Below are 25,600 nucleotides of genomic sequence, written 5' to 3' on the forward strand. Positions count from 1 at the left end.
ACAGCTATGTCTCCACTTACTTTGCAGAGACAGACCTGTCAGATCCCCGCCCTCCTCTATGGGAGATCGGATGAAAACGGATCCCCAGACGGATTTCACAGACAGGATCAGATCGGATAGTGGCGGGGGTCAGCGGACATCCGCTGCTCCATAGAGGTGCATGGAGCATCCGATCAGTTCCGCCAGAAAAACTGACAGGCAGACCGGATTGGAAAGCCCATGTTAAAAGGGGCCTTACTTTGTAAACTTTTCATGCTTTAAAGTGAAACTTCGCCCTCTCGTTCAACATTGACTATGTATAATCTGCTACAATTAGTACATAGATAGGAAAGTATATTATATTTACTTGTTTGCACACATGCATAAAAATCATTTTAGCCCTGAAGATTACATAAATCCCCCAAAACATTATATATTTTCTGAAAGCAGGCGCCTTAGGGCACACGTGTCAAACACAAGGCCCGCAGGCCAAATGCAGACCGCCAGGCCATTTCAAGTGACCCTCGCACCTCTCCTGCAGCTGCGGCACCCCATCCATCTCCACCCCTACATTGTCTCAGAGGTTGGCAGCAGAGAGGAGGACATAACTAATCTTACAGATCCTGTAGTCACAGCACCCCCTCCCTGATCTCAGCATTCAGCTGACTCCAGCTCTCCACTGGTCCTCCTCCAGACCTTGCACTTTCTGGTTCCCTGCTCTGCCTCTGCCGCCAGTTTTTTCACAACAGCAATACAAAGTAAGGGGATGCACTGTGATGTAAGGGAGAGTGGGGGAATCTCGACTTCTGAATGGTGGGGGGGATTCTATATGTCTGATGTAAGGGGAGGTGGGGTGCTCTGGACATCTAGTCTTACAGATACAACTGGCCCTTTGAGGGCAACCATAATGCTGATGCAGCTCGTGATGAAATTGAGTTTGACACCCCTGCCTTAGGGCATAAAATAGTGGTAGTTCCAATTTTTCATGTTACGTGATATTACTGCTGTCTAGGGGTAGGTTTGGCATCACTGGGATGTCAGCAAAAACAATTTGGCCACACCCACTGTTCCCTGCAACACACTATGCGCACTGCATTACTACTCTCTCCCAGGTTGCTAAAGTATTCAGGTTTGGCTTGAAGAAAAGCTGGCAACCCTATTTACGCACAATCCCTGTGGCTGTAGCCACTGGGAATGTGTGTAAATCCCCCTGCTGTCAGGTCCATACAATGTGCGGACCTGGCAGCAAAAGAGTTAAACAATTTTTTTTTTACATCAGTTACTTCCTGGTTTCCATGCCTGTCATACATCCTAGGAGTCCTTAGGAGGGGTTTTTGCAGCTAAGCACACCCTCCTGTCTGTATGCATGAGCTAAGGGCAGATAGATTCCAGGAAGTAAATGCTACATGAATCATCTGCCCTTACTTAAGATGGCTACAGCTAGAAATGCTAGGGGGGGGGGGGGGGGGTTCAAATGATTACTCAGCAAAATAAAGCATGAAGACATGGATAGATGGCTGGGTTTACTTGAATATTAAACATTAATTAAACTGCATTTTTGGTTTGTGGTGCTCAGATGCAGTTTAATTCTGCTTTCAAGTATAACTAATAGCAAAACTTTTTCTTTCAGTTTTGGATTGAGGGGAGATGCATTAGAACACCTGTCAGTTTGTATTGTTGTCTGTGCCCCCGTTAGGGAGATTCACCCTCTATATTTGTCACGTTTACCATTAGCATTGAAAGGGAAAGTAAAATAAAATCCCAAATTTTGGGTTGTCCCCAGAAAAGTAACAGTGGAGAAATCTTCCAACGGGGATGCTAGTTCTGGTGGCCTGGGGATCCTCAAGGAATTCTCTTAATTTGCAGCGATTTTCTCTAACTTCCCGTTTGGATATGGTACAAGAGGTGAAGGGAAATCTCTGCAATGGGACACAGATGGCAGAAAAAAAAAAATCTGACAGGGTTAATAACCCTCCTGTACTCTATCCAAAATGGACAAAAAATCTTTGCCTATAGTTCTACTATTTTAGGTTTCCTTAAAGCGTAACTCGACTTTTGTTGAGAAAAAACACTACCCTCAGATATCTATTTACATTGCAAGGATTTTAACAAACTTTGTTACAGATTCCTACCTTTTGTTATTCTGAAGAAATCATTGTTTGATCCTCTATGTCTCTGTGCTGAGTGAGTTTATTGGGAGTGATTTCATAATTATCACCCAACTGCTGCAGAATCTGGGCTATAATGAGGATAGTTGCAGGGTCTGCATCCCTTTAGTTTTTTTTTTTCTATTAGGCGTATCTCACCAAAAATTACATTTTTGTTGCAGGGGATGCCAAAAATCTGACTTATCTCAGTGCAGACTTCTGGGAAAATCTGTGAGCCAATAACACAAGCAGGATTGTGTTTTCATAATTATCAGACAGCTGCTGCAGAAATAGGGCTCTAATAAGGAATGTTGCTGGGTCTGCATCTCTTTAGACAGGATTTCCTATTGGGAGTATCTAACCAAAAATTAAATTTTTGTGACAGGGGATGCCAAAAATATGACTTGTATCTTAGTGCAGACTTCTGGGAAATACAGTGAGCCAATCACACAAGCAGGAAATTATGTTTCCGGGTGTGTGGTCAGTACACATTCTGTGTACAGAACACCTCCAGCATTTTACAGAAAATTACACAGCTCCAGATTGAAAAGGAAAGAGATTTTTTAATAACATTCAATTACAAAAAAAAACTTGAATCACTATTGTATACATTATATTATTTTTTGTTAACTAGCTATTTTTTCCCCATGAAAGAGAAGTTACCCTTACAGGGGTCTAAAACTGGTTCCCTTTGGAAAATCCTATAACAAAGCTAGTTATTGCAGAAATGTGAAACCTGAAAAATTACACCTCCTGCAGGGGTCACAAACTGGTGGCCCTCCAGCTGTTGCAGAACTACAATTTCCATGAGACATTTGCTAGGCTTACAGTTACACAAGCATGACTCCCATAGGCAGAGGCATGATGGGACTTGTAGTTCCGCAACAGCTGGAGGGCCGCCAGTTTGAGACCTCTGTAAGAAGTGTAATTCTTCAGGGTTTACATTTCCGCAATAACTAGCTTTTTTTATAGTATTTTTCAAAGGGGATCTAAATGATGAACTATTTGTCCCTCCTTGGCCATCTCACTTCCTGCTATCCTCTTGACTTTGGTCTGGAAAAGACCTAGCAGCTTCTTTGAGAAACACAAGGGTCTGCAGGCTGCACATGGACAAGTCAGCTCCATAGGTTATGATGTGAAAGCGCAGAGATCCGTATGGTAGACGATGGACTTTTTGTACGATGGACTATTTGTCCCTCCCTGGCCACCTCACTTCCTGCTATCCTCCTGACTTTGGCCTGTCGAGGACCTAGCGGCTTCTTCGAGAAACACAAGGAGTCTGCAGGCTGCACATGGACAAGTCAGCTCCATAGGCTATGATGTGAAAGCGCAGAGATCTGTACGGTGGATGATGGACTATTTCTACGATGGACTATTTGTCCCTCCATGGCCACCTCACTTCCTGCTATCCTCCTGACTTTGGCCTGGCGAGGACCTAGCAGCTTCTTTGAGAAACACAGGGATCTGCAGGCTGCACATGGACAAGTCAGCTCCAAAGGCCATGATGTGAAAGCCCAGAGATCTGTACGGTAGACGATGGACTACTTGTACAATGGACTATTTGTCCCTCCCTGGCCACCTCACTTCCTGCTATCCTCCTGACTTTGGCCTGGCCAGGACCTAGCAGCTTCTTCGAGAAACACAGAAGTCTGTAGGCTGCACATGGACAGGTAAGCTCCATAGGCTATGATATGAAAGTGCAGAGATCTGTACGGTGGACGATGGACTATTTGTCCCTCCATGGCCACCTCACTTCCTGCTATCCTCCTGACTTTGGCCTGGCGAGGACCTAGCAGCTTCTTCGAGAAACACAGGGGTCTGCAGGCTGCACATGGACAAGTCAGCTCCATAGCTATGATGTGAAAGCACAGAGATCCGTACGGTAGAAATGCTGTGGGCAGGTAAAGGGATAGGAAAAGAGGAAAAAAAAACTAGGAATTTATTTTGTTCTGTTTTAAGTTTCTACTCATTTTCTGTGTTACAAACTGTATAGGCATACAGCTGGCTTATTCTTGTTCTAGTGATGGAATACTGAACAGACTTGTGTAAGCACTGATTTTGCATGAGGTTAGCCGTTACGCCAGTCTTAGTGTTGTAACTGAGCAGAGCTAGAATTGTGTGTGCAAAGTTTTGGGTGCTTTAAGCGTGCTGCTACCAGACTACTCCCACCCCTCCCAGTCATACACTCAACACTGTACTCCTATCAGATCTCTCACAGCTGCAGGAAGCAAAGCAAAGCATTGCCTCTTTCTATATAAGGTGAGAGAAGACAAGGGGGACTAACCGTCACCAACTGCAAAAAAGAACAGGAGAAAACCTCCAACTACAGACACACACAAAAAAAAAAAAAAAAATCAAACTTGTGGCAAGGATTGAAAAAAGGAACACTTGAGCAGGAAGCTGACACACCAGAGAGCTCTGTTGTGAGCTGAAGACCTCTGGCTGAAACACACAGCAGGGAAAGAGACGGTACAAAGCAGAATGGGAAACAGGAAAGAAAGGGGGGAAAGAGAGAAAAGGCTGGAGGGACATATGGAAGCTTAGACAACGAGGGCTGTTAGACTGTGTGTGTGTGTGTCCAATGTGTGCGAAAGAGAGAAATTGTTCTGCAGGAAGGAAGAACTCACAAGACTGTCCCTAAGGCTGTTTTTCTTTTTTTTTCACTTATTGCAGTACTAAAGGATCCCCACCCGTGCGAGAAGATAAAGGAAAAACAATGAAGAGATGCAAGACTGAAGAGCTCCTAAGGCTCTGGAGGATGCTAGCCCCGATGCTGCTTCTACTGTCTTATAGTCCTCCTCTTATGGCTGAAGAGCCTAGCTGTCAAGGAGCCTTTGACCTGTACTTTGTGCTGGACAAGTGAGTACAGAATATTAAGGCCTTAAGACACCTAACAATACTGTTGTCTACAGGCTCAGAAAAGGTTAATAACTGGTGCAGCATATTGCAATTGCAGCATCCTCCCTCTGCTATGCTGATCTCATTGTGCGTGTGTATCTAAGTGTGTGTGTGTGTGTGTGTACTGTATGTGTGTATCAAATTTCCACTACTCCCGTGAGTGCAAGAGAGGTCAGGCAGATGTTTTAACATGAAACGGGCATTTGTCCCTAAAGTCACGCCATCTTCCTTCATACAGAATAATAGAAAAAAAAAAAAGTTTGGGAAAGGTCTATTACCACTCTAAATATTTAATCACAATGCTTTAGAGAAAGCAAAGCAGTGACATCCTGTTTGAATAAAAACTCACTTGTGTCATTCAAAAGTAGTATAAGATCTGGTAGGAGTCTTCTGTAAGCAAACTGTGATTTGTATAGATGTACTGTATATATATATATATAGGAACTATGAAGTGCTTCTAAGCATGTACAGTATATATATATATGTAATATGATATGAAAGAAAGAATATTATGATATGATATGAAAGGAAGTTAGGGGATGGTATAGTAAGTGGGCTGTGAGTCAAGATTTTCATAAAGTGGTATGAAAAAAAGGGTTGTGAAGCCAGCAGGTTGAGTTTTAGGCCCCTTTCACACAATCGTTCTGATTAGATTGTAAGCTCCTTGAGGGCAGGGGCTGATGTGAAAAGTGCTGCGTAAATTGATGGCGCTATACAAGTACCTGTAATAAAATAAAATAAATAAACCAGGTCCCCCTATTTTTCAGGTAGACCTGATCCGACAGTCCATTTACCCCTATGGAGCGGCAGGTGTAAATGGACTTCTGTCCATGTACACCCATCTACCTCCAATCCAGTCCGCTAAAAGCAATCCATCCTCCTCCATCTAGGCAGATCTGATCGAAGGGCAGCTGGGTATAAACGGACAGTGAGGGTTTGTTTACACCTGGTGGCTCATAGAGCAAAGCTGGTTCTGTCTGTGTCCGCTCTGCAGAAACTGGACACGGACCTGTCATTCCCTCACTCTGCTCCGATCAGTAGGGGATCAGAGGATAGATCCCTGGCTGATTAAAACAGTGTCTGCCCCGTGTGAAAGGGGCCTTAGGAAAATGACCCAAGGAAGGAAATCAAATACTTAAAATGTATCAAAGCTAAAACTTTTTTTGCTTTGGATAGTGTAGGAAAGAGTTAAAAACCTTGTCAAGTTTTCTCTTTAGCCATCCAGGTACCATTGGTGAGAACAGGGCCATAGATAAGGGGGTACCACCAGTCCTCCTGTACGGGGCCCGGGCCAGCAGGGGGGCTCAGGTAGCAGGGTGAATAGGATGTTGGCTAGGGAGGGTGATTGGTGCTGCAGTGGGGCAATTACTGGAACCAATCCCCCTGAATGGCTCTCTCTGCAGGAGCTGGCTTCTTCTCCTCTCCCTCCCATTGGTTTTCAGCTGCTGCTAAGAGAGCACTACAATGGATCAGTTCCAGTAAATCCCCCCCTGCCACACCGATCACCCTCCCATTGCACCATAAATTCCCCAGCTGACCAATCCCCCCTCCGTGTACCCCTGTAGTGCTTCCCTCCTCTCCTTCCCCCCGGCAGCTGCAAGCAAACAATGATTGGTACATAATTGAAGCATTGTCTGTTTATTGGGCCCCATGTCAGGTTGTCTTTATGGGGTCCTGTGTCAGGTTGTCTGTATGGGGCCCCGTGTTAGGTTGTCTGTATGGGGCTTTGTGTCAGGTTGTATTTATGGGGCCCTGTGTCAGGTTGTCTGTATGGGGCCCAGTGTTAGGTTGTCTTTATGGGTCCCTGTGTCAGGTTGTCTGTATGGGGCCCCATGTTAGGTTGTCTGTATGGGGCTTTGTTTTAGGTTGTCTGTATGGGGCCCTGTGATTTCTAACAGCAGCCTTGGGGGAGATTTCTCCTTACGTCTTGTCCTAAAGACACAACAGGACATGAAAAGACATCTCTTTGGAGAGAGGGACATTCTTTCTTAGGGACCTTTCACACTGCTCCATTGAAGAAAAAAAATGCAGTAAAAAAGCATATGCTTTTTTGATGCATTTTCCATTCATTTTAATGGTGAGGTGCATTTTTGGTGTGATTTTTGAAACTTGCACCAAAAATGCAGCATGCAGGACTTTTAAAATCGCACAACACCTGCAGTGTGTTGGTGTGAAGAAGTCCGTAAATTTTGAAGTGATACATTTTTCTTGCATTTTTGTTCTGCGTTTTAAACACTAAAATCACAAAAAAAAACTGATCAGTGTGAATGGGCCCCTCAAGCCGGTAATGGACGGTTTGAATCTTGGCTGGTTCAGCAGGAAGCAGCCGAGATTCGAGCCATGTATGGACAGGCTGAATGTACCCAAGGTGATCGATTAACTAGGGTACAACCAGTCTGTCAGATTTGACATGCGATTATTGCTAGCGGCTGTTATAGCTGCTAGCAATAACCACTGGGTTCTCCTGGCAGTTGTTATAGTCATTAGCAATAATCACTGTGTTCTCCTGGTGGGGACGGCTTCCCCCACACCCTACGGAGAGAACACAATGGCTCCAGGGAGGGGATTCCCCTATCAACACTGTCTGTGTTAATGAGAGAATCAAGTGATTTTCTTTCCTGCATCCCCTGGCCTTAGACAGTTGTCACTGCAACAAGTGTGCCCATTGGAAGATTTCACTCTAGTATTGTTTTTGTGAGAGCTCCTATCACTTTGTGTCCTGGTAATAATGGTCACATGGCTATCTTCCCAGTGGGAACACAGACGGCAGTAAATACCTGATAAGTATCCTAACCCTTCTTGCTCTTTCTAAAAAAAAACTACAAAAAAAAATGTTTTGGCTTTAGGTACATTTAAAAAAAAATAAATAAAAAAGCTCCTGCCAAATGTTCTTGTCTTTGGGAACTGGTTTCAATCTACTCGGTCTTCCAGAGCAAACGTTATTGCTACAGAGAATAGAGGCAAGAGGAGGTGTGGGCTGTGCTCCTTCCTCCAGTACCATTATTTTTGTACTGGACATGCGTGGTAGAGGGGTAGATGTCTACCGGCTGGGCCTGCAGTGTTAAAAGTGTAAGTAGGAGGGCACAGGGAGACATACTGGGTTTCACTCGCAACTAAATTTGATTGTCTCCATAACCAAAAGGTTTCAAGGATATTGGCATGACTGTCCATTTGTTGCCTGCATAATGTCAGAGTAGGCCATGATTATCTGTTTATTGCCCACATATTGTAGCAGACACAAGTGTATTTAAGCAATTTGTTGTCTATGCATTTCTACCATTGCCTGTTTTGTTCCTCTGTATTGCCATGAATGCTCATTTTTAGCCCACATATTCATAATTGCCATAATTGTGCTATATCTAGGCAATGGCATGTGCCCAAATGTGTTGCCTATGTTAATTGTCTGCATATTGGTTAATGCGAGTATGCCATGATTGAAAACTAGATGTAGAAAACTGCAAGATACTATAATGCTAAGTTCACACGTAGGCGTTTTGGGGCGTTTTTGGGGAGTTTTTCTGTTCTAGGATCAGCTCAAATACGCCCAACAAGACAAATCCTATTCACTTCAATGGCCCCTGTTCACATCTGAGCTTTTTAACGTTTTAAGCAAAACGCCCAACGCTCAAAAAAGTACATGAGCTTCTTTTTGGGCGGATTACAGGCATTTTTATTTTTTTCCATTGGTTACTAGTCATACCTAAAAACGCCTGCACAAAAACGCCTGTAAAAACGCCTGAAAAAACGCAATAGCAACGCCAAGATGTGAACGTAGCCTAAGGTGTGAATGTGAATGCACAAGTCATGTGCATATCAAGTGAAGGGACAGTGATTAAGGGGGGTTTGAACTTTTAGTTTCATACAGTCAGATCCAGTTGTATGTGATTTGTTTAACCATGTCTACCCCAAAACACTGATATCCACATAGCATGGTCATGGATGGTTCTGCTTTATGGTCAACAGATTTGTTCAACTTTATAAATAGTTGGCCCGAGCCTAAATACCCATAAAAAGCATCAAATGCTTCTAAAATAAGTGAGTAAAAACCGGGGGGCACTGAGAACACTGAAAGAGGCTCTGTTATATGTATCCCTATGCTACATAAGGCCCTGGCTGTGTTAAACTTCCCATGATTCCATGGAGGAGAGCTACCTCCCTTCTATTAAGCTGGTCAATAAATCTTACACTATATTTGTGTCATGAGTTTGCACAATAATCTCTTTGTCTTCCACTTTCCTTTATTAATGTTTACAACCATGTCCAATTCTCTGTTTCTGCTGTACTAGATATCAGCTGCACTCTAAAAAGACTTTCATTTAAAAACATTAAGAATTATCATTGCATATTAAAACTGCTGACAATATGATTGCCAATAATTTGCAGCCTGATATCTACTGTCATTCTCAAACTCATTGGTGTCTAGTGAAATGAAAGCTGAATGCCCGACATTTGTAAAACACAAAAAATGCATTACTTTTTACTTCCTGTTTTGGTGACAATGTGGTCTCCAATTCAAGAAGTGAGGAAAATCTCCAATGTGGACAAAATAGCAATAAAACACTGTTGGGGTTCCAGCAGCAGTTACAGACTTTTCTGAGATTTTTGCCGCCATCACTTTATTCTGACTGGAGATACAATCAAAGAAGCTTCCACTCTGATATAATTTTCAGTGCTGGGTACAGTGATATATTCAAAGGCGTCTCTTGCCTCCCAGTCATGTGATGTGTAAACATCATTTACAGAACAGTTCCTATAAACATTAGATCGCAGTTTCCATCTGAGGCCTACTGAGCACACAAGATAGAAAACCTTGATAGAGTCAATATTGCTTCATGGTAATACTATGCTGCTCAGCATCTACCTTTAAATTAAATTGACTCTTTGTTATTAATTTTGCTTCATGGTAATCTATGGTGCTCTCAGCATCCATCTTTAACTGAAACTGCCAATTCGCTAACAGTTTTGAATCTTGGTAATCTCCTCAAACTCTCTTTCCTTTACCCCTCTTCTCTACCCCTGCTGCTTGCTCAGTAACAAACTCACATCTGTCCTTTTTAACACTAGCTCCTGTAACCTCCAATGGGGTTGATTTACTAAAATGGGAGAGTGCAAAATCTGGTGCAGCTGTGCATGGTAGCCAATCAGCTTCTAACTTCAGCTTGCTCAATTAAGCTTTGACAGAAAGCTGGTTTCTATACAGAGCTGTACCAGATTTTCACTCTCCAGTTTTAGTAAATCAACTTTTTTGTGATACTGAAACCTGGTTTCAAGAATCTGACTCTGCCTCTTTTGCTGCCTTCTCCCAAGATTACCTCTTCTGGACTCACCCTCCCTGACCCAGTGGATCAAAGAGAGGTAGGGTTGGAATCCTTCCATTCCCACAAATCACCATCCAGGCTCTCCACTCACCTCCCTCTCTGTCCCTCGCCTTGTTTGAAGCTCACTATTATTTTTATTTTCTCCAGTTTCTTTGGGAATTGCTGTGATCTATCAGTCTCCTGGACCGGCATCAAGCTTCCTTGATGACTTCTCTGGCCAGTTACCTTACTTATTCTCCTCTAAAATTCCCACAATCATTCTAGGTGACTTCAACATCCCTGTTATTGTAAGCACTTCAGCTTCTTTTAAACTTATTAGCTTATGCTCTTCGTTTGACCTTGATCTTGTATTTTCCTACCTTTGTACTCTTTTCAACCTCTTCAACAATCCTTTTCCTCTCTCTGATCACTACCCTATTAGCTTCACGCTCTCCCTGTTTTCAACCTTCTATCCCTCCAATGCTAAACAGTTACCCGTAGAAACCTTTGCCACTTTAACCTTCCTCTTCTACACTACACACAGAATCCATCCCCAACCACTACAACTCTGGCAAACAGACAACACCAGATGTCTCAATATACACAGCCGCACTCTTGAATGTCTGTGGTGTAAAACTACATTGTAAGTTCCAGGAATGACTTTACCCATTAAAAATCTGGGCTCTAAAAATACAATTCTTGCTTCCACTCTGCAAAACAGACCTATTTATTCACTCTTATTAACACCCTCTCATGCAGTCACCATCAAGTCTTTTCTAACTTTAACTCTCTATTTTGTCCTCGACTACCTCTACCCACTAGATCACTCACTGCCCAGGAGATTGCCAATCAAATTCAGAAATAAGATTGATGCAATTTGTGATGGTGTAAACTGTATCTGAGCAGAGGCCGGTTCCATGCCTCACATGAGACTCTCCTCCACTGGTAAACCACAACCGAGGTGTCCCAGCTCCCCCCAACTGCCCCCCGCTGGTTAGGTTGGGAACCTGGATTCAGCCGGTCAGTAGAGAGTACCTGGATCAGGGCTTTGGCCTGGAATGAGGGTCAGGAGGAGGACGGGAAGAGGGAGAGTGGGAGTGGGGCCGAGTCACTGCACCATGAGCCTCTGGTTTGTGCTTGCCCCCTGGTCTAAAAGTTGCCAGTCTGCCCCTGTATCTCACCACACCTTCGTTGTCACTTACAACTCTACCTCATCCTCTCCTCTTCCCTTCAGGCTCTCCCTACGTTCCATCTTCGGACTTCATCTCTTCTCTATCTACACTTCTTTCCTGGGTCAGCTCCCTCACTTTTAAATACTATTTTTATGCTGATGGCACCCTAATCTACAGTGCCTTGCGAAAGTATTCGGCCCCCTTGAACTTTGCGACCTTTTGCCACATTTCAGGCTTCAAACATAAAGATATTAAACTGTAATTTTTTGTGAAGAATTAACAACAAGTGGGACACAATCATGAAGTGGAACAAAATTTATTGGATATTCCAACCTTTTTTACAAATAAAAAACTGAAAAATTGGCCTTGCAAAATTATTCAGCCCCCTTAAGTTAATACTTTGTAGCGCCACCTTTTGCTGCGATTACAGCTGTAAGTCGCTTGGGGTATGTCTCTATCAGTTTTGCACATCGAGAGACTGAAATTGTTGCCCATTCCTCCTTGCAAAACAACTCAAGCTCAGTGAGGATGGATGGAGAGCGTTTGTGAACAGCAGTTTTCAGTTCTTTCCACAGATTCTCGATTGGATTCAGGTCTGGACTTTGACTTGGCCATTCTAACACCTGGATATGTTTGTTTGTGAACCATTACATTGTAGATTTTGCTTTATGTTTTGGATAATTGTCTTGTTGGAAGACAAATCTCCATCCCAGTCTCAGGTCTTTTGCAGACTCCATCAGGTTTTCTTTCAGAATGGTCCTGTATTTGGCTCCATCCATCTTCCCATCAATTTTAAGCATCTTCCTTGTCCCTGCTGAAGAAAAGCAGGCCCAAACCATGATGCTGCCACCACCATGTTTGACAGTGGGGATGGTGTGTTCAGGGTGATGAGCTGTGTTGCTTTTACGCCAAACATAACGTTTTGCATTGTTGCCAAAAAGTTCGATTTTGGTTTCATCTGACCACAGCACCTTCTTCCACATGTTTGGTGTGTCTCCCAGGTGGCTTGTGGCAAACTTTAAACTACACTTTTTATGGATATCTTTAAGAAATGGCTTTCTTCTTGCCACTCTTCCATAAAGGCCAGATTTGTGCAGTATACGACTGATTGTTGTCCTATGGACAGAGTCTCCCACCTCAGCTTTAGATCTCTGCAGTTCATCCAGAGTGATCATGGGCCTCTTGGCTGTATCTCTGATCAGTCTTCTCCTTGTATGACCTGAAAGTTTAGAGGGACGGCCAGGTCTTCGTAGATTTGCAGTGGTCTGATACTCCTTCCATTTCAATATTATTGCTTGCACAGTGCTCCTTGGGATGTTTAAAGCTTGGGAAATCTTTTTGTATCCAAATCCAGCTTTAAACTTCTCCACAACAGTATCTTGGACCTGCCTGGTGTGTTCCTTGTTCTTCATGATGCTCTCTGCCATTTAAACGGACCTCTGAGACTATCACAGTGCAGGTGCATTTATACGGAGACTTGATTACACACAGGTGGATTCTATTTATCATCATTAGTCATTTAGGTCAACATTGGATCATTCAGAGATCCTCACTGAACTTCTGGAGAGAGTTTGCTGCACTGAAAGTAAAGGGGCTGAATAATTTTGCACGCCCAATTTTTCAGTTTTTTATTTGTTAACAAAGTTTGAAATATCCAATAAATTTTGTTCCACATCATGATTGTGTCCCACTTGTTGTTGATTCTTCACAAAAAATGACAGTTTTATATCTTTATGTTTGAAGCCTGAAATGTGGCAAAAGGTCGCAAAGTTCAAGGGGGCTGAATACTTTTGCAAGGCACTGTATCTTTGTAAACTTCAGATTGTCCAACCAATCTCTTTGCACATCATTAATTTAATAAATGATATATCAGTATGGATGTCACAACACTTCCTTAAATTCAGTCTATCCAAAACTGAGCCTTGATCCCCTGTTTGGTTCATTAGAGGTATACAATTAACAGGTTTTGTTTTATCACAGGTTATTTTGCTAACAGGAATATTCATCAGTGTGTTTACATTTTTGTAGTATTTTTCTTGGTGTATATATATAATTCTATTGCTATGGGGCTGTTAGTACTTTGTTGCAAATTAATCTGTATCACTATCCAGCAACTCAAGTAACATAAACAAGTACTTCATTTACATTAAAGTGGTTGTAAAGGCTTAAGGTATATATGCGCCCCACGCATATATACTGCTACAGGGTGGCAGCTCTGGGCAGAATCACATACCTATATTTGATTCTGCTCTTCCGGGTCTGGGGCACGCATGTGCGCGCCGTCACCGACCTGGCTTCCGCTGTGATTGGACACAGCGGGAGCCAATCAGCAAGTCCAGCGCACGTGATGTCCCCCGGGACCCACCGAACGTTTGGGAGACAGGCAGAACGGAATCGCAAAAAATAACGTGGTTATGAACGTGGTAAACCTCCTGAAGCTGAAGTTGTTAAAGTATAACTAAAGCCAGAACTTTTTTTCATGTTTTGGATAGAGTGGAGAGGGGTTAGAACACCTGTCAGGTTTTTTTGCTGTCCGTGCCACCGTTAGGGAGTATCACCCTTTCTATTAGTCCTGTTTACCATTATCATTGTCCCCAGAAAAGTAATAGAGGGGAAATCTTCCAATAGGGACACTAGTTCTTGGGGGTCCCCAAGAAATTCCCTTAATTTGTAGGGATTTTCACCCACTTCCTGTTTGACTATGGGACAGAAAGTAAAGTGAAATCTCCGCAATGGAACACAGATGGCGAAAAAACAATTCTGACAGGAGATATAACCCTCCCTTGCTCTATCCAAAATAGAAAAAAAAAAGTTTTGCCTATAGTTATACTTTAATACATTCTCTTCCTTAAGGTAAAACAACCTTTTTATGTGCAGCTTTACCCTGCCCCCACTAAATACTTACCTGAGCTCGATCTTGATACATCGCTGTGCCTGAGAGCAGTGGCGCTGCTTTTTCTCTCCCGCCTCACTGGACTCAGTGAGAGCAGCGAGAGCCATTGGCTCCTGCTGCTGTCAATAAAATGCAGTAACCAGGAGATGGGGGATGGGACCAAGCCGCACTGTGTGCATCAATTTGGCATTCGGAAGGAAGGAGGAGCCAGAAACACCTGCAGGGTCCCCAGAAGTGGAGGATCAGGTCCATTCTGTGCAAAACCATTACAGAGCAAATAAGTAGAACAGGTTTGTTATAGAAAAAAAAAAAGTTAAAATCACTTTAACCACTTCAGCCCCAGAAGGTTTTACCAAGCCATTTTTTTGCGATTCGGCACTGCGTTACTTCAACTGAAAATTGCGCTGTTGTACATGCGATGTTGTACCCAAATAAAATGTATGGCCTTTTTTTCAATAAAAAGAGCTTTCTTTTGGTGGTATTTAATCACGTTTGCGGTTTTACATTTTTTTTTACGCTATAAACAAAAAAAGAAAAACTGAAAGTTTTGAAAAAAAAAAAAAACAATAATTTTTACTTAATGCAATATAACATACCCAGTCAAAAAAAATGTAAAAAACCAAATGTTTTTCATCAATTTAGGCCAATATGTATTCTGCTACTTATTTTTGGTAAAAAAAAATCCCAAAAAGCGTATATTGATTGATTTGCGCAAAAGTTATAGATTTATGGAATTTTTATTTTTTTAGTTTTTTTTGCTAGTAATGGCGATGTTCAGAGACTTTTAATGAGACTGTGACATTGTGGCTGACAAATCTGACACTATGTGACCCTTTTTGGTGACCAGTGACACCAATACAGTGATCAGTGTTAAAAAAACAAATGCACTGTCACTGTATAAATTACACTGGCAGGGAAGGGATTAACATCAGAGGCGATCACGGGGATACGTGTGCTCCTAGGAAGTGATTTCTAACTGTGTGGGGGTGGCCTAACTGGAGGAAGACAGGGATCTATATTTCTGCCTAGCAGAAACACAAGATCTCCATCTTCCTCTGTGACAGAACAGTGGTCTGCCTTGTTTAACCACTTCTGGACCGGAAGGTTTTCCCCCTTAATGACCAGGCCATTTTTTGCGATATGGCACTGCGTTACTCTAATTGACAATTGCATGGTTGTGCAAAGCTGTACCCAAACAAATTGATGTCCTTTTTTTCCCCCACAAATAGAGCTTTCTTTTGGTGGTATTTGATCACTGATTTTTATTTTTTTTTGCTATAAACAAAAAAGAGCGACAATTCTGAAAAAAAAAAAAAAATTTTTTTACTTTCTGCTATAAAACATTCCCAATAAAATAAAAAAAATCTAATTGTTTCATCATTTTAGACCAATTTGTATTCTGCTATATATTTTTGGTAACAAAAATCCAAATAAGTGTATATTGATTGGTTTGCGCAAAAGTTATCGGGTCTACAAACTAGGGGATAGATTTATATCATGTTATTTATGTTCATTTTTTTATTAGCAATGGCGGTGATCAGCAATTTTAGCAGGACTGCGACATTGCGGCAGACAGATCGGACACCTAACTGACATGTTTGACACTTTTGGGGGGACCAGTGACATTTCTACAGTAATCAGCACTAACATTATGCACTGTTATGTACGGTCAGGGAAGGGGTTAACCCAGGGGCGATCAAAGGGTTAAATGTGTCCCTAGGGGGTGCTTTCTAACTGTGTGGGGGTTGTATTCACTGAATGAACACTCTAATAAGAGGAACACAGGATCCCTGTGTTTATTACTGACAGAACAATGGTCTGGCGTATTTACAACAGCAGACCGCCATTCTCTCTCCATGGGGAGCGATCGTGGGTGCCTGCGGCAATCGCGGCTGCCGGACCCGCTGATTGGCTCCCCCTGTAGCCAATCGGTGTGTGCGCGCCCCCCACTAGCAGTCCCATGAAACAATGTACAATTACGTTGTTTCGCGGGACAGAGCCGACTTGTCGCAGTATATGTACTGCTGGCGGTCGTCAATAGGCAGACCGCTGTTCTGCCTCTCCTCTGAACGATAGGTGGATCCAAGCAGACAATGCGTTCACCAGGACCCACTGATTGGCTCCAGATGTGTCCAATCATAGCGGGAGTGGGTCGCCGGCAGCGCATGCGCGCCCCAGACCCAGGGCATGAGCCGACGTACAGGTGCATCGGTTCAGGCAGGAAGGCTTGTCCTGCCGCAGTATATCTGGGGGGCTGTAGGGTGGTCCTCAAGTGGTTTAGTATGTACCGTGAAAAGGATAAGCATATTTAAATGGTATGAGCAATCCAGATGTTTTACTTTTTCCATTGGAGGCAAGCTGGCATTTTTCCTGCATCTCCATTCAAATCTACTCTGAACTATAGATGTATTGGGCAGTTTCTGATGCTAGTGGCTGGAAACAACTGCAGATTACTCTGTTAGTGAGCCCATGTAATTACTGAGTACACAATCGGCTAAATTCAAACTTTGGTTTGCTTGGAGCATGAAATAAAGACTGTAGCATCAGTATCCATAGATGCTGCAATCTCCTTTCATTGCAATGTGATGTGAAGAAATGCTTTTCTGAGTGCTTGTGTGTATAAACCATTTAGCTCAAAAGACCCTTTCTACCTCTTGAACCTTGTTTGTGTAGGGGAAGCCTCAAAACTTATGGGTTTCAGTAACATTTCGACTGTTGAAGCCAGAATGAAAAATAGATGTATTTATTTTACAAACATGTAGGTAGAAAGACATGTTTGGAGAGCAATACAGTAACATAGTGTTGGTTTCAAACAATTGCTCTAACTGGCTAAGGACTTATAATACAATTTATATAGCCTAAGATAGGTGGGACTTTCTCTGAAGTTTCATCTGTGTCTCTGATGACCTTCATTGATATGCTAATAGATGTTCACATAGGCTTGTAACTTCCAGTAGTTTGGCTCCTCAGAGGAACAGGTCTTTAAAGGCCGAGATAGCAATCTTTACAGCTGGAGGTGTAAATGGCATTTGAACACAAAAGCTGTCACACAATATGACTTCTAACAATATATATACTGAACAAAATGATAAATGCAACACTTGTTTTTGCCCCCATTTTTTCATGATCTGAACTCAAAGATCTAAGAAAACTGGGATTCATCCATTAAGAGAACACCTCTCCAAAGTGCCAGACGCCATTGAATGTGAGCATTTGCCCACTCAAGTCGGTTATGACAACGAACTGCAGTCAGGTCGAAAACCCGATGAGGTTGACAAGCATGCAGATGAGCTTCCCTGAGCCGGTTTCTGACAGTTTGTGCAGACATTCTTTGGTTATACAAACCGATTGTAGCAGCAACTTTCCAGATGGCTGGTCTCAGACAATCATGGAGGTGAAGATGCTGGATGTGGAGGTCCGAAGCTGGCGTGGTTACAGGTGGTCTACGGTTGTAAGGCCGGTTGGATGTACTGCCAAATTCTCTGAAACGCCTTTGGAGACGGCTTATGGTAGAGAAATGAACATTCAATTCACGGGCAACAGCTCTGGTGGACATTCCTGCAGTTAGCATGCCAATTGCACGCTCCCTCAAAACTTGTGACATCTATGGCATTGTGCTGTGTGATAAAACTGCACATTTTAGAGTGGCTTTTATTGTGTCCAGCCTAAGGCACACCTGTGCAACAACCATGCTGTCTAATCAACATCTTGATATTCCATACCTGTGAGGTGGATGGATTATCTCGACAATGGAGAAGTGCTCACTAAAGTTGGATACACACTATACAACTTTTGTTGTTTGATTTCCTTTAGATTTAAGCCTCGTACACACGCATCGATAGTTGGCCGTGAATTTTCGGCCAACATCCGATCGGTCGATTTTCGGCTTGTTAGTATGATGCTTTCGACAACCGACTGCGACTTTTCGGCCGAACAAAATCTGGTGTGCATGCTATAAAATTTTTGTTGGCCGTCAACAGAACGGCCGATTTTCCGTCAGTACAGATTTCGGCAGACAAAAATCTGATGAGCAAGACTGGGCATGCTCAGAGAAGAAAAAACACACGAAAGTAAACCAGCACATGACATCACTTCTGAAGTTGGTTGTTATGTAGTCTAGAGCACATTTCAACCAACACAACAACACTGGACAAAAGACGGCCGATCAGTCGGCCGATAATCATTGCGTGTGTACGAGGCTTTACCTTCAACTATGTAGTAGAAGGGCCTGCCTGATTGCATACAAATTAAAAGTGTTTAGGTTTGACCTCATTTTATATGGTTTTGGAAAATCTAAAGAAAAAAAATCTAAAAATTGTATAGTGTGTATCCAGCTTAACACAGATTTAGACAGATTTGTGAACAATATTTGAGAGAAATAGGCCTTTTGTGTACATAGAAAAAGTCTTGGATCTTTGAGTTCAGCTCATGAAAAATGGGGGCAAAAACAAAAGTGTTGCATTTAATATTGTGTTCAGTGTACATCCAATATATCTGCTTTGAAAAAGAAAGTATACTGCTGAAATGTTGATTGTTGATTTATCTATCAACACTTTATTAATTATTTTATGCCCTCCAAAGTCCCATCTCTAGGGGGTTCATATCTGTTTTTTCAATACATCTGCTTAATCATAAATAATAATCATCAGTAAATGTTTGATGTATAAAATGCCTCCTCCATTTACCCGTTCAGTTTGTATCAGCAATACATATCCATTTTTGATATTCATGGGTTCAAAATGTAAAAATGCAGCCAAGAAACACATCTCTTAGAAATAGCTTTTCACAATCGCTAAGGCTACTGCTAGTATTATGTCTTCAAATCCAATATATCATATCAGAGTCATTTGAAAAGCTGAGGCTGTAGGTGTGCACCATCGTGTCCTAAAAAGCTTTCTTTATATTTATTTATGTGTCCAGTTACTATGAATTTTCCATCTGCTGGTTTTGTAAATGTGCTGGCATGGTTTTTCCCTGTTATTATAATTGCTGTGTGTTATGGCCATTCAAGTGAGAGGAGACATGAATTTATTTCGACACTGAATTTTGTAACTGCCAGCAATTACCACTGGATTTCGACTCGCCGTTCCTCTTCTATTCTGTTATGCCATAGCGCTTTTAGATTCACCAGTTACATACAGATGTGACTACATACATTTCTCTGTCCAACACTCATCAATCTTCTCAGAATCTTGAGTAGGATACTGAGAATTGCTGGCTTGTGGTTCAGGAGGTCACATGATATGAGCACATGATAGAATGTGAAACATCGTTTTTTGACCGACAGAGGCTTGTACATTTAAATATGTGGGGTACCACTTTTCTTACCACAGACCTACAACCAGCTTGTGGGTATTCTAATGAAATATAACACTGTGTTAATATATATATTTTTAAGTGCCAGAGAATAAAACATTGCAATGTAATTGCTATTAGAAACTGTACAGAACATATTGCTCTTTAATAAGGAAAGGCGCAACCCCGTGTTCTCATTTTATTTATTTCTGGAAGAACTCCATTTCTTTTTTGATATGTTATTTATAGTAGCCCAGTCATAATTCCATGAAATTCAAATTCAGCATATGATGGAAAAAAAAACCTTCAGAGGAAACAAACTTTCAAAAGTTCAGTGGACTCAGAGACACTTAAACTTTTGCTGTGATGCACACAGGGAGAAGATCAAGACAGAAATGGTTAAAGTAGAAAGAAAGAACATTTTAGTTACTTGGCTGTCTTACAGATGCATTGGCTGCAAAACTTTCAGAGTCGCTGAAAGACTAAGACTAAGAAAAAGCACAGAGATAAGGATTTCAGACTTTTCTCTAATGCTCATTTGCTGCATGTTGGGTTGACAATGCAGACGTTCTCATGCCAGGCAAAGCCAGCCAGGCAACTAGCATTTTTAAAAGCTCACAGGCTGTGGCAGTGGCACATTAAACAAACAAATGGTAGAAATGAAGGGGGAGTGGGACCGCTGATAGTGCTGAAAGCTATACACTGGTCCAGGCTCAAATATTTTCCCAACTGCCATTACTATTTTTTTTACAATCAAACAAAGGTAGAGGCAGCCATTTAAACTGGGTACTTTTCTTGGGCAAGAAGGAATTCCTAAGTCTCAACACCGTCACCAACTTATCCCTTTGCAAAAATAAGGGTTCGGAGCAAAATGAGGCTGCCAGCTCAGACACTTGCATTCAATGCTGTATCTCTCACCTGCTGCCTCTACATACAGAACTGAGCGATCAAAGACTGCTGATCACTCAGTTCTCAGTCTTCAGTGAGCAGAGAGCCGGTAACTATCAGTCACCAGCTCTCTGCTCTGCCCTTCCAATGCTTGCTGGAGCATCAGACTGTGGAGGGGGTTGGATCAGGAGCGGCTGTCTCAGCCTCTCAGAAACAGGCTGAGAAGCTGAGCCAGCTGCCGGTCAGGCATCTGGATGGATTCCAACAATAAAGTCGGGATCTCTCCAGAGTCTGGACTGACTGAGTGATGTCATCTGACAGCGGGCTTTAGCTCGCTGTTGGCTGAATATGGGTCACAGGAGTGCAGAACAAAGTGCAATCCTGTGATCCCCAGGAGACGTAGGGTCGAAGAGCTTTAACCCTACTTCTCACTTAAGGGATCACAGATTATACAGAAGTGCAAATTTGGACCCCCTGAAGGAGCCACTTGATGTGTTGAGTCTCTGTTCCTGTGCCCATGACTCTACGAACAACACCACACACAGTGACACACCTGGCAGAGAGAGGAATTTTTTTTGCAGATATCTGTACAGTATATACACCACAATTGCTCAAGGTGCATAAAACCAAGAATGACTCAGCAATTGGTAAAACTACAGCAAATACACAGAACAACATGTATATGGCAATAAGGTAAACAAAAGAAGAAATATACTGTAATAAATCAGCGGTAAGAGAATTATATTGCAATGGTTAAAGGGAAAGAGAAATATACTAGGACAGTTAAGCAATAGAAGCAATGTGCTGCAGAAACAGTAAGAAATATATCCTTTGTCAATTTGGCAATTAGGCAATAGGAGTAATATGCTGCAGAAACAATGACTGATATAAAGCATAACCATATATATATATATATATATATATATATATATATATATATATATATATATATATATCTATATCACAACTACTGTCAGTAGTATGCTACCCTATTTCTTCTGCTTGTCAGATTGTTGGGGCCCAACTGTTGTGGTGGAGTGCCCAGTGTATTTTCCCTCCAAGAGCTGATGCATGCATTGCCCCTGAAGTTTTTGCAGGCAACTCTGTCCCTCTTTTAGTAAGGTGCAATGCAGGGTTTGCCAGTAGCCTCTAACAACTCTGTATCCACAGGGGATCTCCTTCTGCTCACTGGCAAAGCGTAGCCTGGTCGTGTCCTCAGGGACTGGCTCCTCAATTAGGCAGCAGGCTCCACCAGCATTCATGGTATCCTCCAATGCCCTGGGATGGCTGCCACTGTGTCCCTCTTTCACTCAGGTGCAGAAGTCTGCTCCCAGCCCCAGTCTCTCTGCAAGTCATTTTCCCTTTCTCCCTCTCTCTACTCAGCCCAAGAATACTCTTCCTCCTCACGGCCACTTGGAGTTAAAGTTTAAATCAAATCTGTAGTGCAGGCTAAGTCTCTTTGGGGACTACATCTCCCACAATCCTCTGCATTTTCCTCAGAGTCTCTAGCAGTCCATGTCCTCAGTTCATCTCCTAGTGGATGAAGAGCAGCTTAACACTAGCTCCTCTATATTCTGTGACAGCAACGAGTCCCGCAGCCATGCCTGTGAACTGTCTCTGAATCCTTTCCCCAAAAATGAGCAAAAGCTGCAATGTACACAGGAAATTGGCAGACAGGTCCATGCTGTTATTCCTTCCCTGCCAGTTCTTCAGACTGGGCTTCACAGGAAAAATAGCAAGGCTGACTTTAAAATGGAGATAAACTGAACCAACAAAATATCATACAAGCTTTAACATGATAATATTACTTGAAAAGCCTATTTTTATTTCAATGGCTAGCTTTCATGAAAATAACATCTGGTGATACTGAAATAAAGGTTCTTGTTTAGGCACTTTGTTGTATGATATGACAATGTCCTGTGCCGGTCTCCCACAATCTCCTGTCTTTAAATAACCTGTGTCACATGTTCTCCTAAAATAGACTATAAGCCTCTGTGCTGATCCACATTGCACTGGCATAGCCCACTATTGTCACTAATAATAACGGCCCTTTTAAAAAAAAACATAATTGTAGTCAGCAACAAATAGCAACTATGCCTTGTAAAACCCCATGCAGTCTGTTTCACTGTAGTGTGCAGTATGTGAAAAGGAACAGGCTGTAAAAATATCAATTACATCCAACAACAATTAGGAAATATGTGCATGAAAAAACCACATGCATCAATAAATCACTGTAGTGCATGTGGACAGGCACAGGCTATAAAGAAGCTGCAGAACATTAGGAGCAACCCTTCCCTACTGTGACCCCCAAATTCCCCAAGATACACAACATTTTTTATCTACAGGACATCAGTAAAAAATGACATCTACTTTAAGAGACCATCTAGTGCCAACAAGCCTTACACTAGTCTTTCCCTAAGCACTTAACAGCAGCATTTCTATGCTTTCCCTATCACGGCAAAGCATATTGTCAATATGGCTGCTTGGAACCCATCCTTTTATAGTTAGGAGCTGAATGATCCAAAAACTCCCTTATAGGCTCTTCTAAACAATTTGACATACGTTCAAGGGTCAGTAAGTCCTGGTTCACACTTATGCTATTTCTGATGCATTCCAGAATGCATGGAATCGCAAGGCAAGTGAAATAGCATGCCTTTCAGCGCAGTGTGAATCTGTTCTGATTTGAAAAAGGGTTCTGTGCAAGTTTAGTGGGTTGTGGTGCGATTTTAAGGTGGATAGAGTTGAATGGATACTGCATCCAAAACGCTGATCTGTCCCAAAATAACACAATTCCAGTAGGTTTCAGCCGGTATCTATGAGATCAATATCAAAAATAAAGCTGCGCTAAAGTGATGAATGTTGATGCAACATATACATAAATTGTGAAAAAAAAAAATTTCAGTGAGCAATCAAGCAAAAAAATAATTAAATAAGCAATCAAGCATTAGAGGATCACTGCCTCGGTACCAGTAAAGTTAGCCCCCGTATATGAATAAGATAGCCAAACAAATATATATCATAAATGCAAATAAAGAAATGGAAAGTCCAAAACAGTAAGTGTTGATGTGCAAGGAAACAGAAATCCTCCACCACAGTTATGTGATTCTTCCTCTACGGTGCCAAAGTGTCAAAATCATGCTAATGCGCTTACCAGATGGAATATGTAATCAGGCCCTTCAAGATAAACCATTAAGGTTATGAATCCGTTCCGCTCCAACTGATCCCTCTCGAATCTCTCCTGCCAGCCAAGCCAGGTGGTATATATCATGGTAAATGGAAGCAGCACGGGTAATCAACTCTCCGGCAATTCACCATAGAAAGATAAGGGCCACCATAGTGAAGTATGTAGCAAAAATATTTATTTAAATAAGGTATGAAACTCACATGTGTACGAGAAAAAACAGAGCTTGTAAACGGCAGAATCCACAGGACACAGCCGCCCGACTTCCGGGTATCACGTGGTGACGTCAGCACGCCTTCCCGACGCGTTTCGTCATAGATGACATCTTCCTGGGGAGAGAGAGAGATTCAGGGATGTGATCAGAGCCTAGGATATAAATCGCAGCCGTATCCAAATGAAAAATGCATTAGAATGGCATCTGAACCTCATCAACTCGGACTGCAGCTACTAGTTCAAATTGCACTGCAAAATGGATACAACTTGCACCGCATAAATTGTGAATCTAGCCTACGGGCATTTTGTCTATTTGCTTAAAGCTGAGTTGCAGCCTGAATAAAAAAAATAAAAATAAAAGTCAGCAGCTACAAATACTGTAGCTGCTGACTTTTAAGATAAGAACACTTACCTGTCCAGGGAGCCCGCGATGCCGGCAACCAAAGCCAACCCGTCCATTGGCTCTAGGTGCAGGCCCCGGCATCCTTATTAAGGGAAACAGAAAATGAAACCCTGCGGCTTCACAGCCTGTTTCCTACTGCGCATGCTGGAGTGGCGCTGCACTTTCTTAATGGTCTTCTGGGACCTCTGTGTGTCTCCCAGAAGGCAGCGGGGAGAAGGAGGAGGGGCTGCAAATGACATAGGTAGCCACGACGCCCCTACACGGAAGTGGGAGCAGGTACCTGTTTTTGACAGGTATTCGCTCCCCCCTGCACCTAAAAAGGTGCCAAATGTGGCAACGGAGGGGGGGGGGAGCAGATAGGTGGAGCTTCCACTTTTTGGGTGGAACTCTGCTTTAATATGCTGGCAAAACCCTGTATTAATTTACAGGAGCCACAAACTGTGAACATGCTTCACCCAAAACCATGCAATACCCAAACGCAAATCGCATCCCTATTAAGGGGTCTACCTCTCCCCAATAATGGATGGGTTGATTTCCTTGGTTTCCTCCACCAGGAAAGACAATGGATCATGTCTCTCTACAACAAGCATGGCAAACTCAAATTGAACACAGGTCCAAATTAAGTGGAAAAAATCTTCCACGTTATATCTACTTAGAGTTTTTTTGTATACAGCACCAAAAGCAATAATGTGTGCTAGTGTGTACCCCATTACCTTCAGGCTGCTGCTTCTTGTTACACGCTTCCCTTCAAAGCCAGATTAACCCTTGTGACTGTCTTTTTGTACTGTGCAAATGCTGTTAATCTGAAATGTTGTGCCACTTTTTGCAATTTAGAGAGCTCATACTACTATTCTCCCACAATATATTGCATTTTGTGGATGGGTAGTGAGGGATCATGTCCTCCAATTGCAACTGGTAAATGGCGGAGAGGGCGCAAGGGGGCACACAAGCGTGCAACCTTTGAGACTAGCAGTGGTGGCTGCTAACTCTCATAGCAGCAGAAGGTAGCTGATGAAAGCAATATCTGGTGGCTTTGAAGGAGGCACTGAAGGGAAGATTTTAACAAGAAGCAGCAGCATGCAGGTAATGGGACACACGTCATTACACATAATTAATGTTTTGTGTACCCCCCCCCCACAAAAAATACTAAACCTCAGGTTTAAAGTGGTAATAAAGTCTTTATTTTGATTTTCACCTACAGGTAAGCTTATAATAAAGCTTTCCTGTAGGTTAT

At 42.4% G+C, this 25,600-nt stretch overlaps 1 protein-coding gene across 2 annotated transcripts in view; it reads left to right on the forward strand.

Annotated features, from left to right (window-relative positions):
* The first annotated feature begins 4,250 nt into the window (after positions 1-4,250).
* ANTXR2 (ANTXR cell adhesion molecule 2) overlaps positions 4,251-25,600 on the forward strand; it is a 370,587-nt gene continuing 349,237 nt past the window's right edge. The window contains exons 1-2 of one of the 2 annotated variants that reach the window (XM_082263608.1): positions 4,251-4,385; positions 4,800-4,985. In XM_082263608.1, coding sequence (XP_082119734.1) covers positions 4,843-4,985 — 143 coding nt within the window. In that variant the 5' untranslated portion in view covers positions 4,251-4,385; positions 4,800-4,842. The other variant, XM_082263607.1, reaches the window with a different exon arrangement.

The sequence above is a fragment of the Pelophylax lessonae genome, assembly GCF_965119305.1.
Source record: "Pelophylax lessonae genome assembly, chromosome: 1".
NCBI classification, from domain to species: Eukaryota; Metazoa; Chordata; class Amphibia; order Anura; family Ranidae; genus Pelophylax; species Pelophylax lessonae.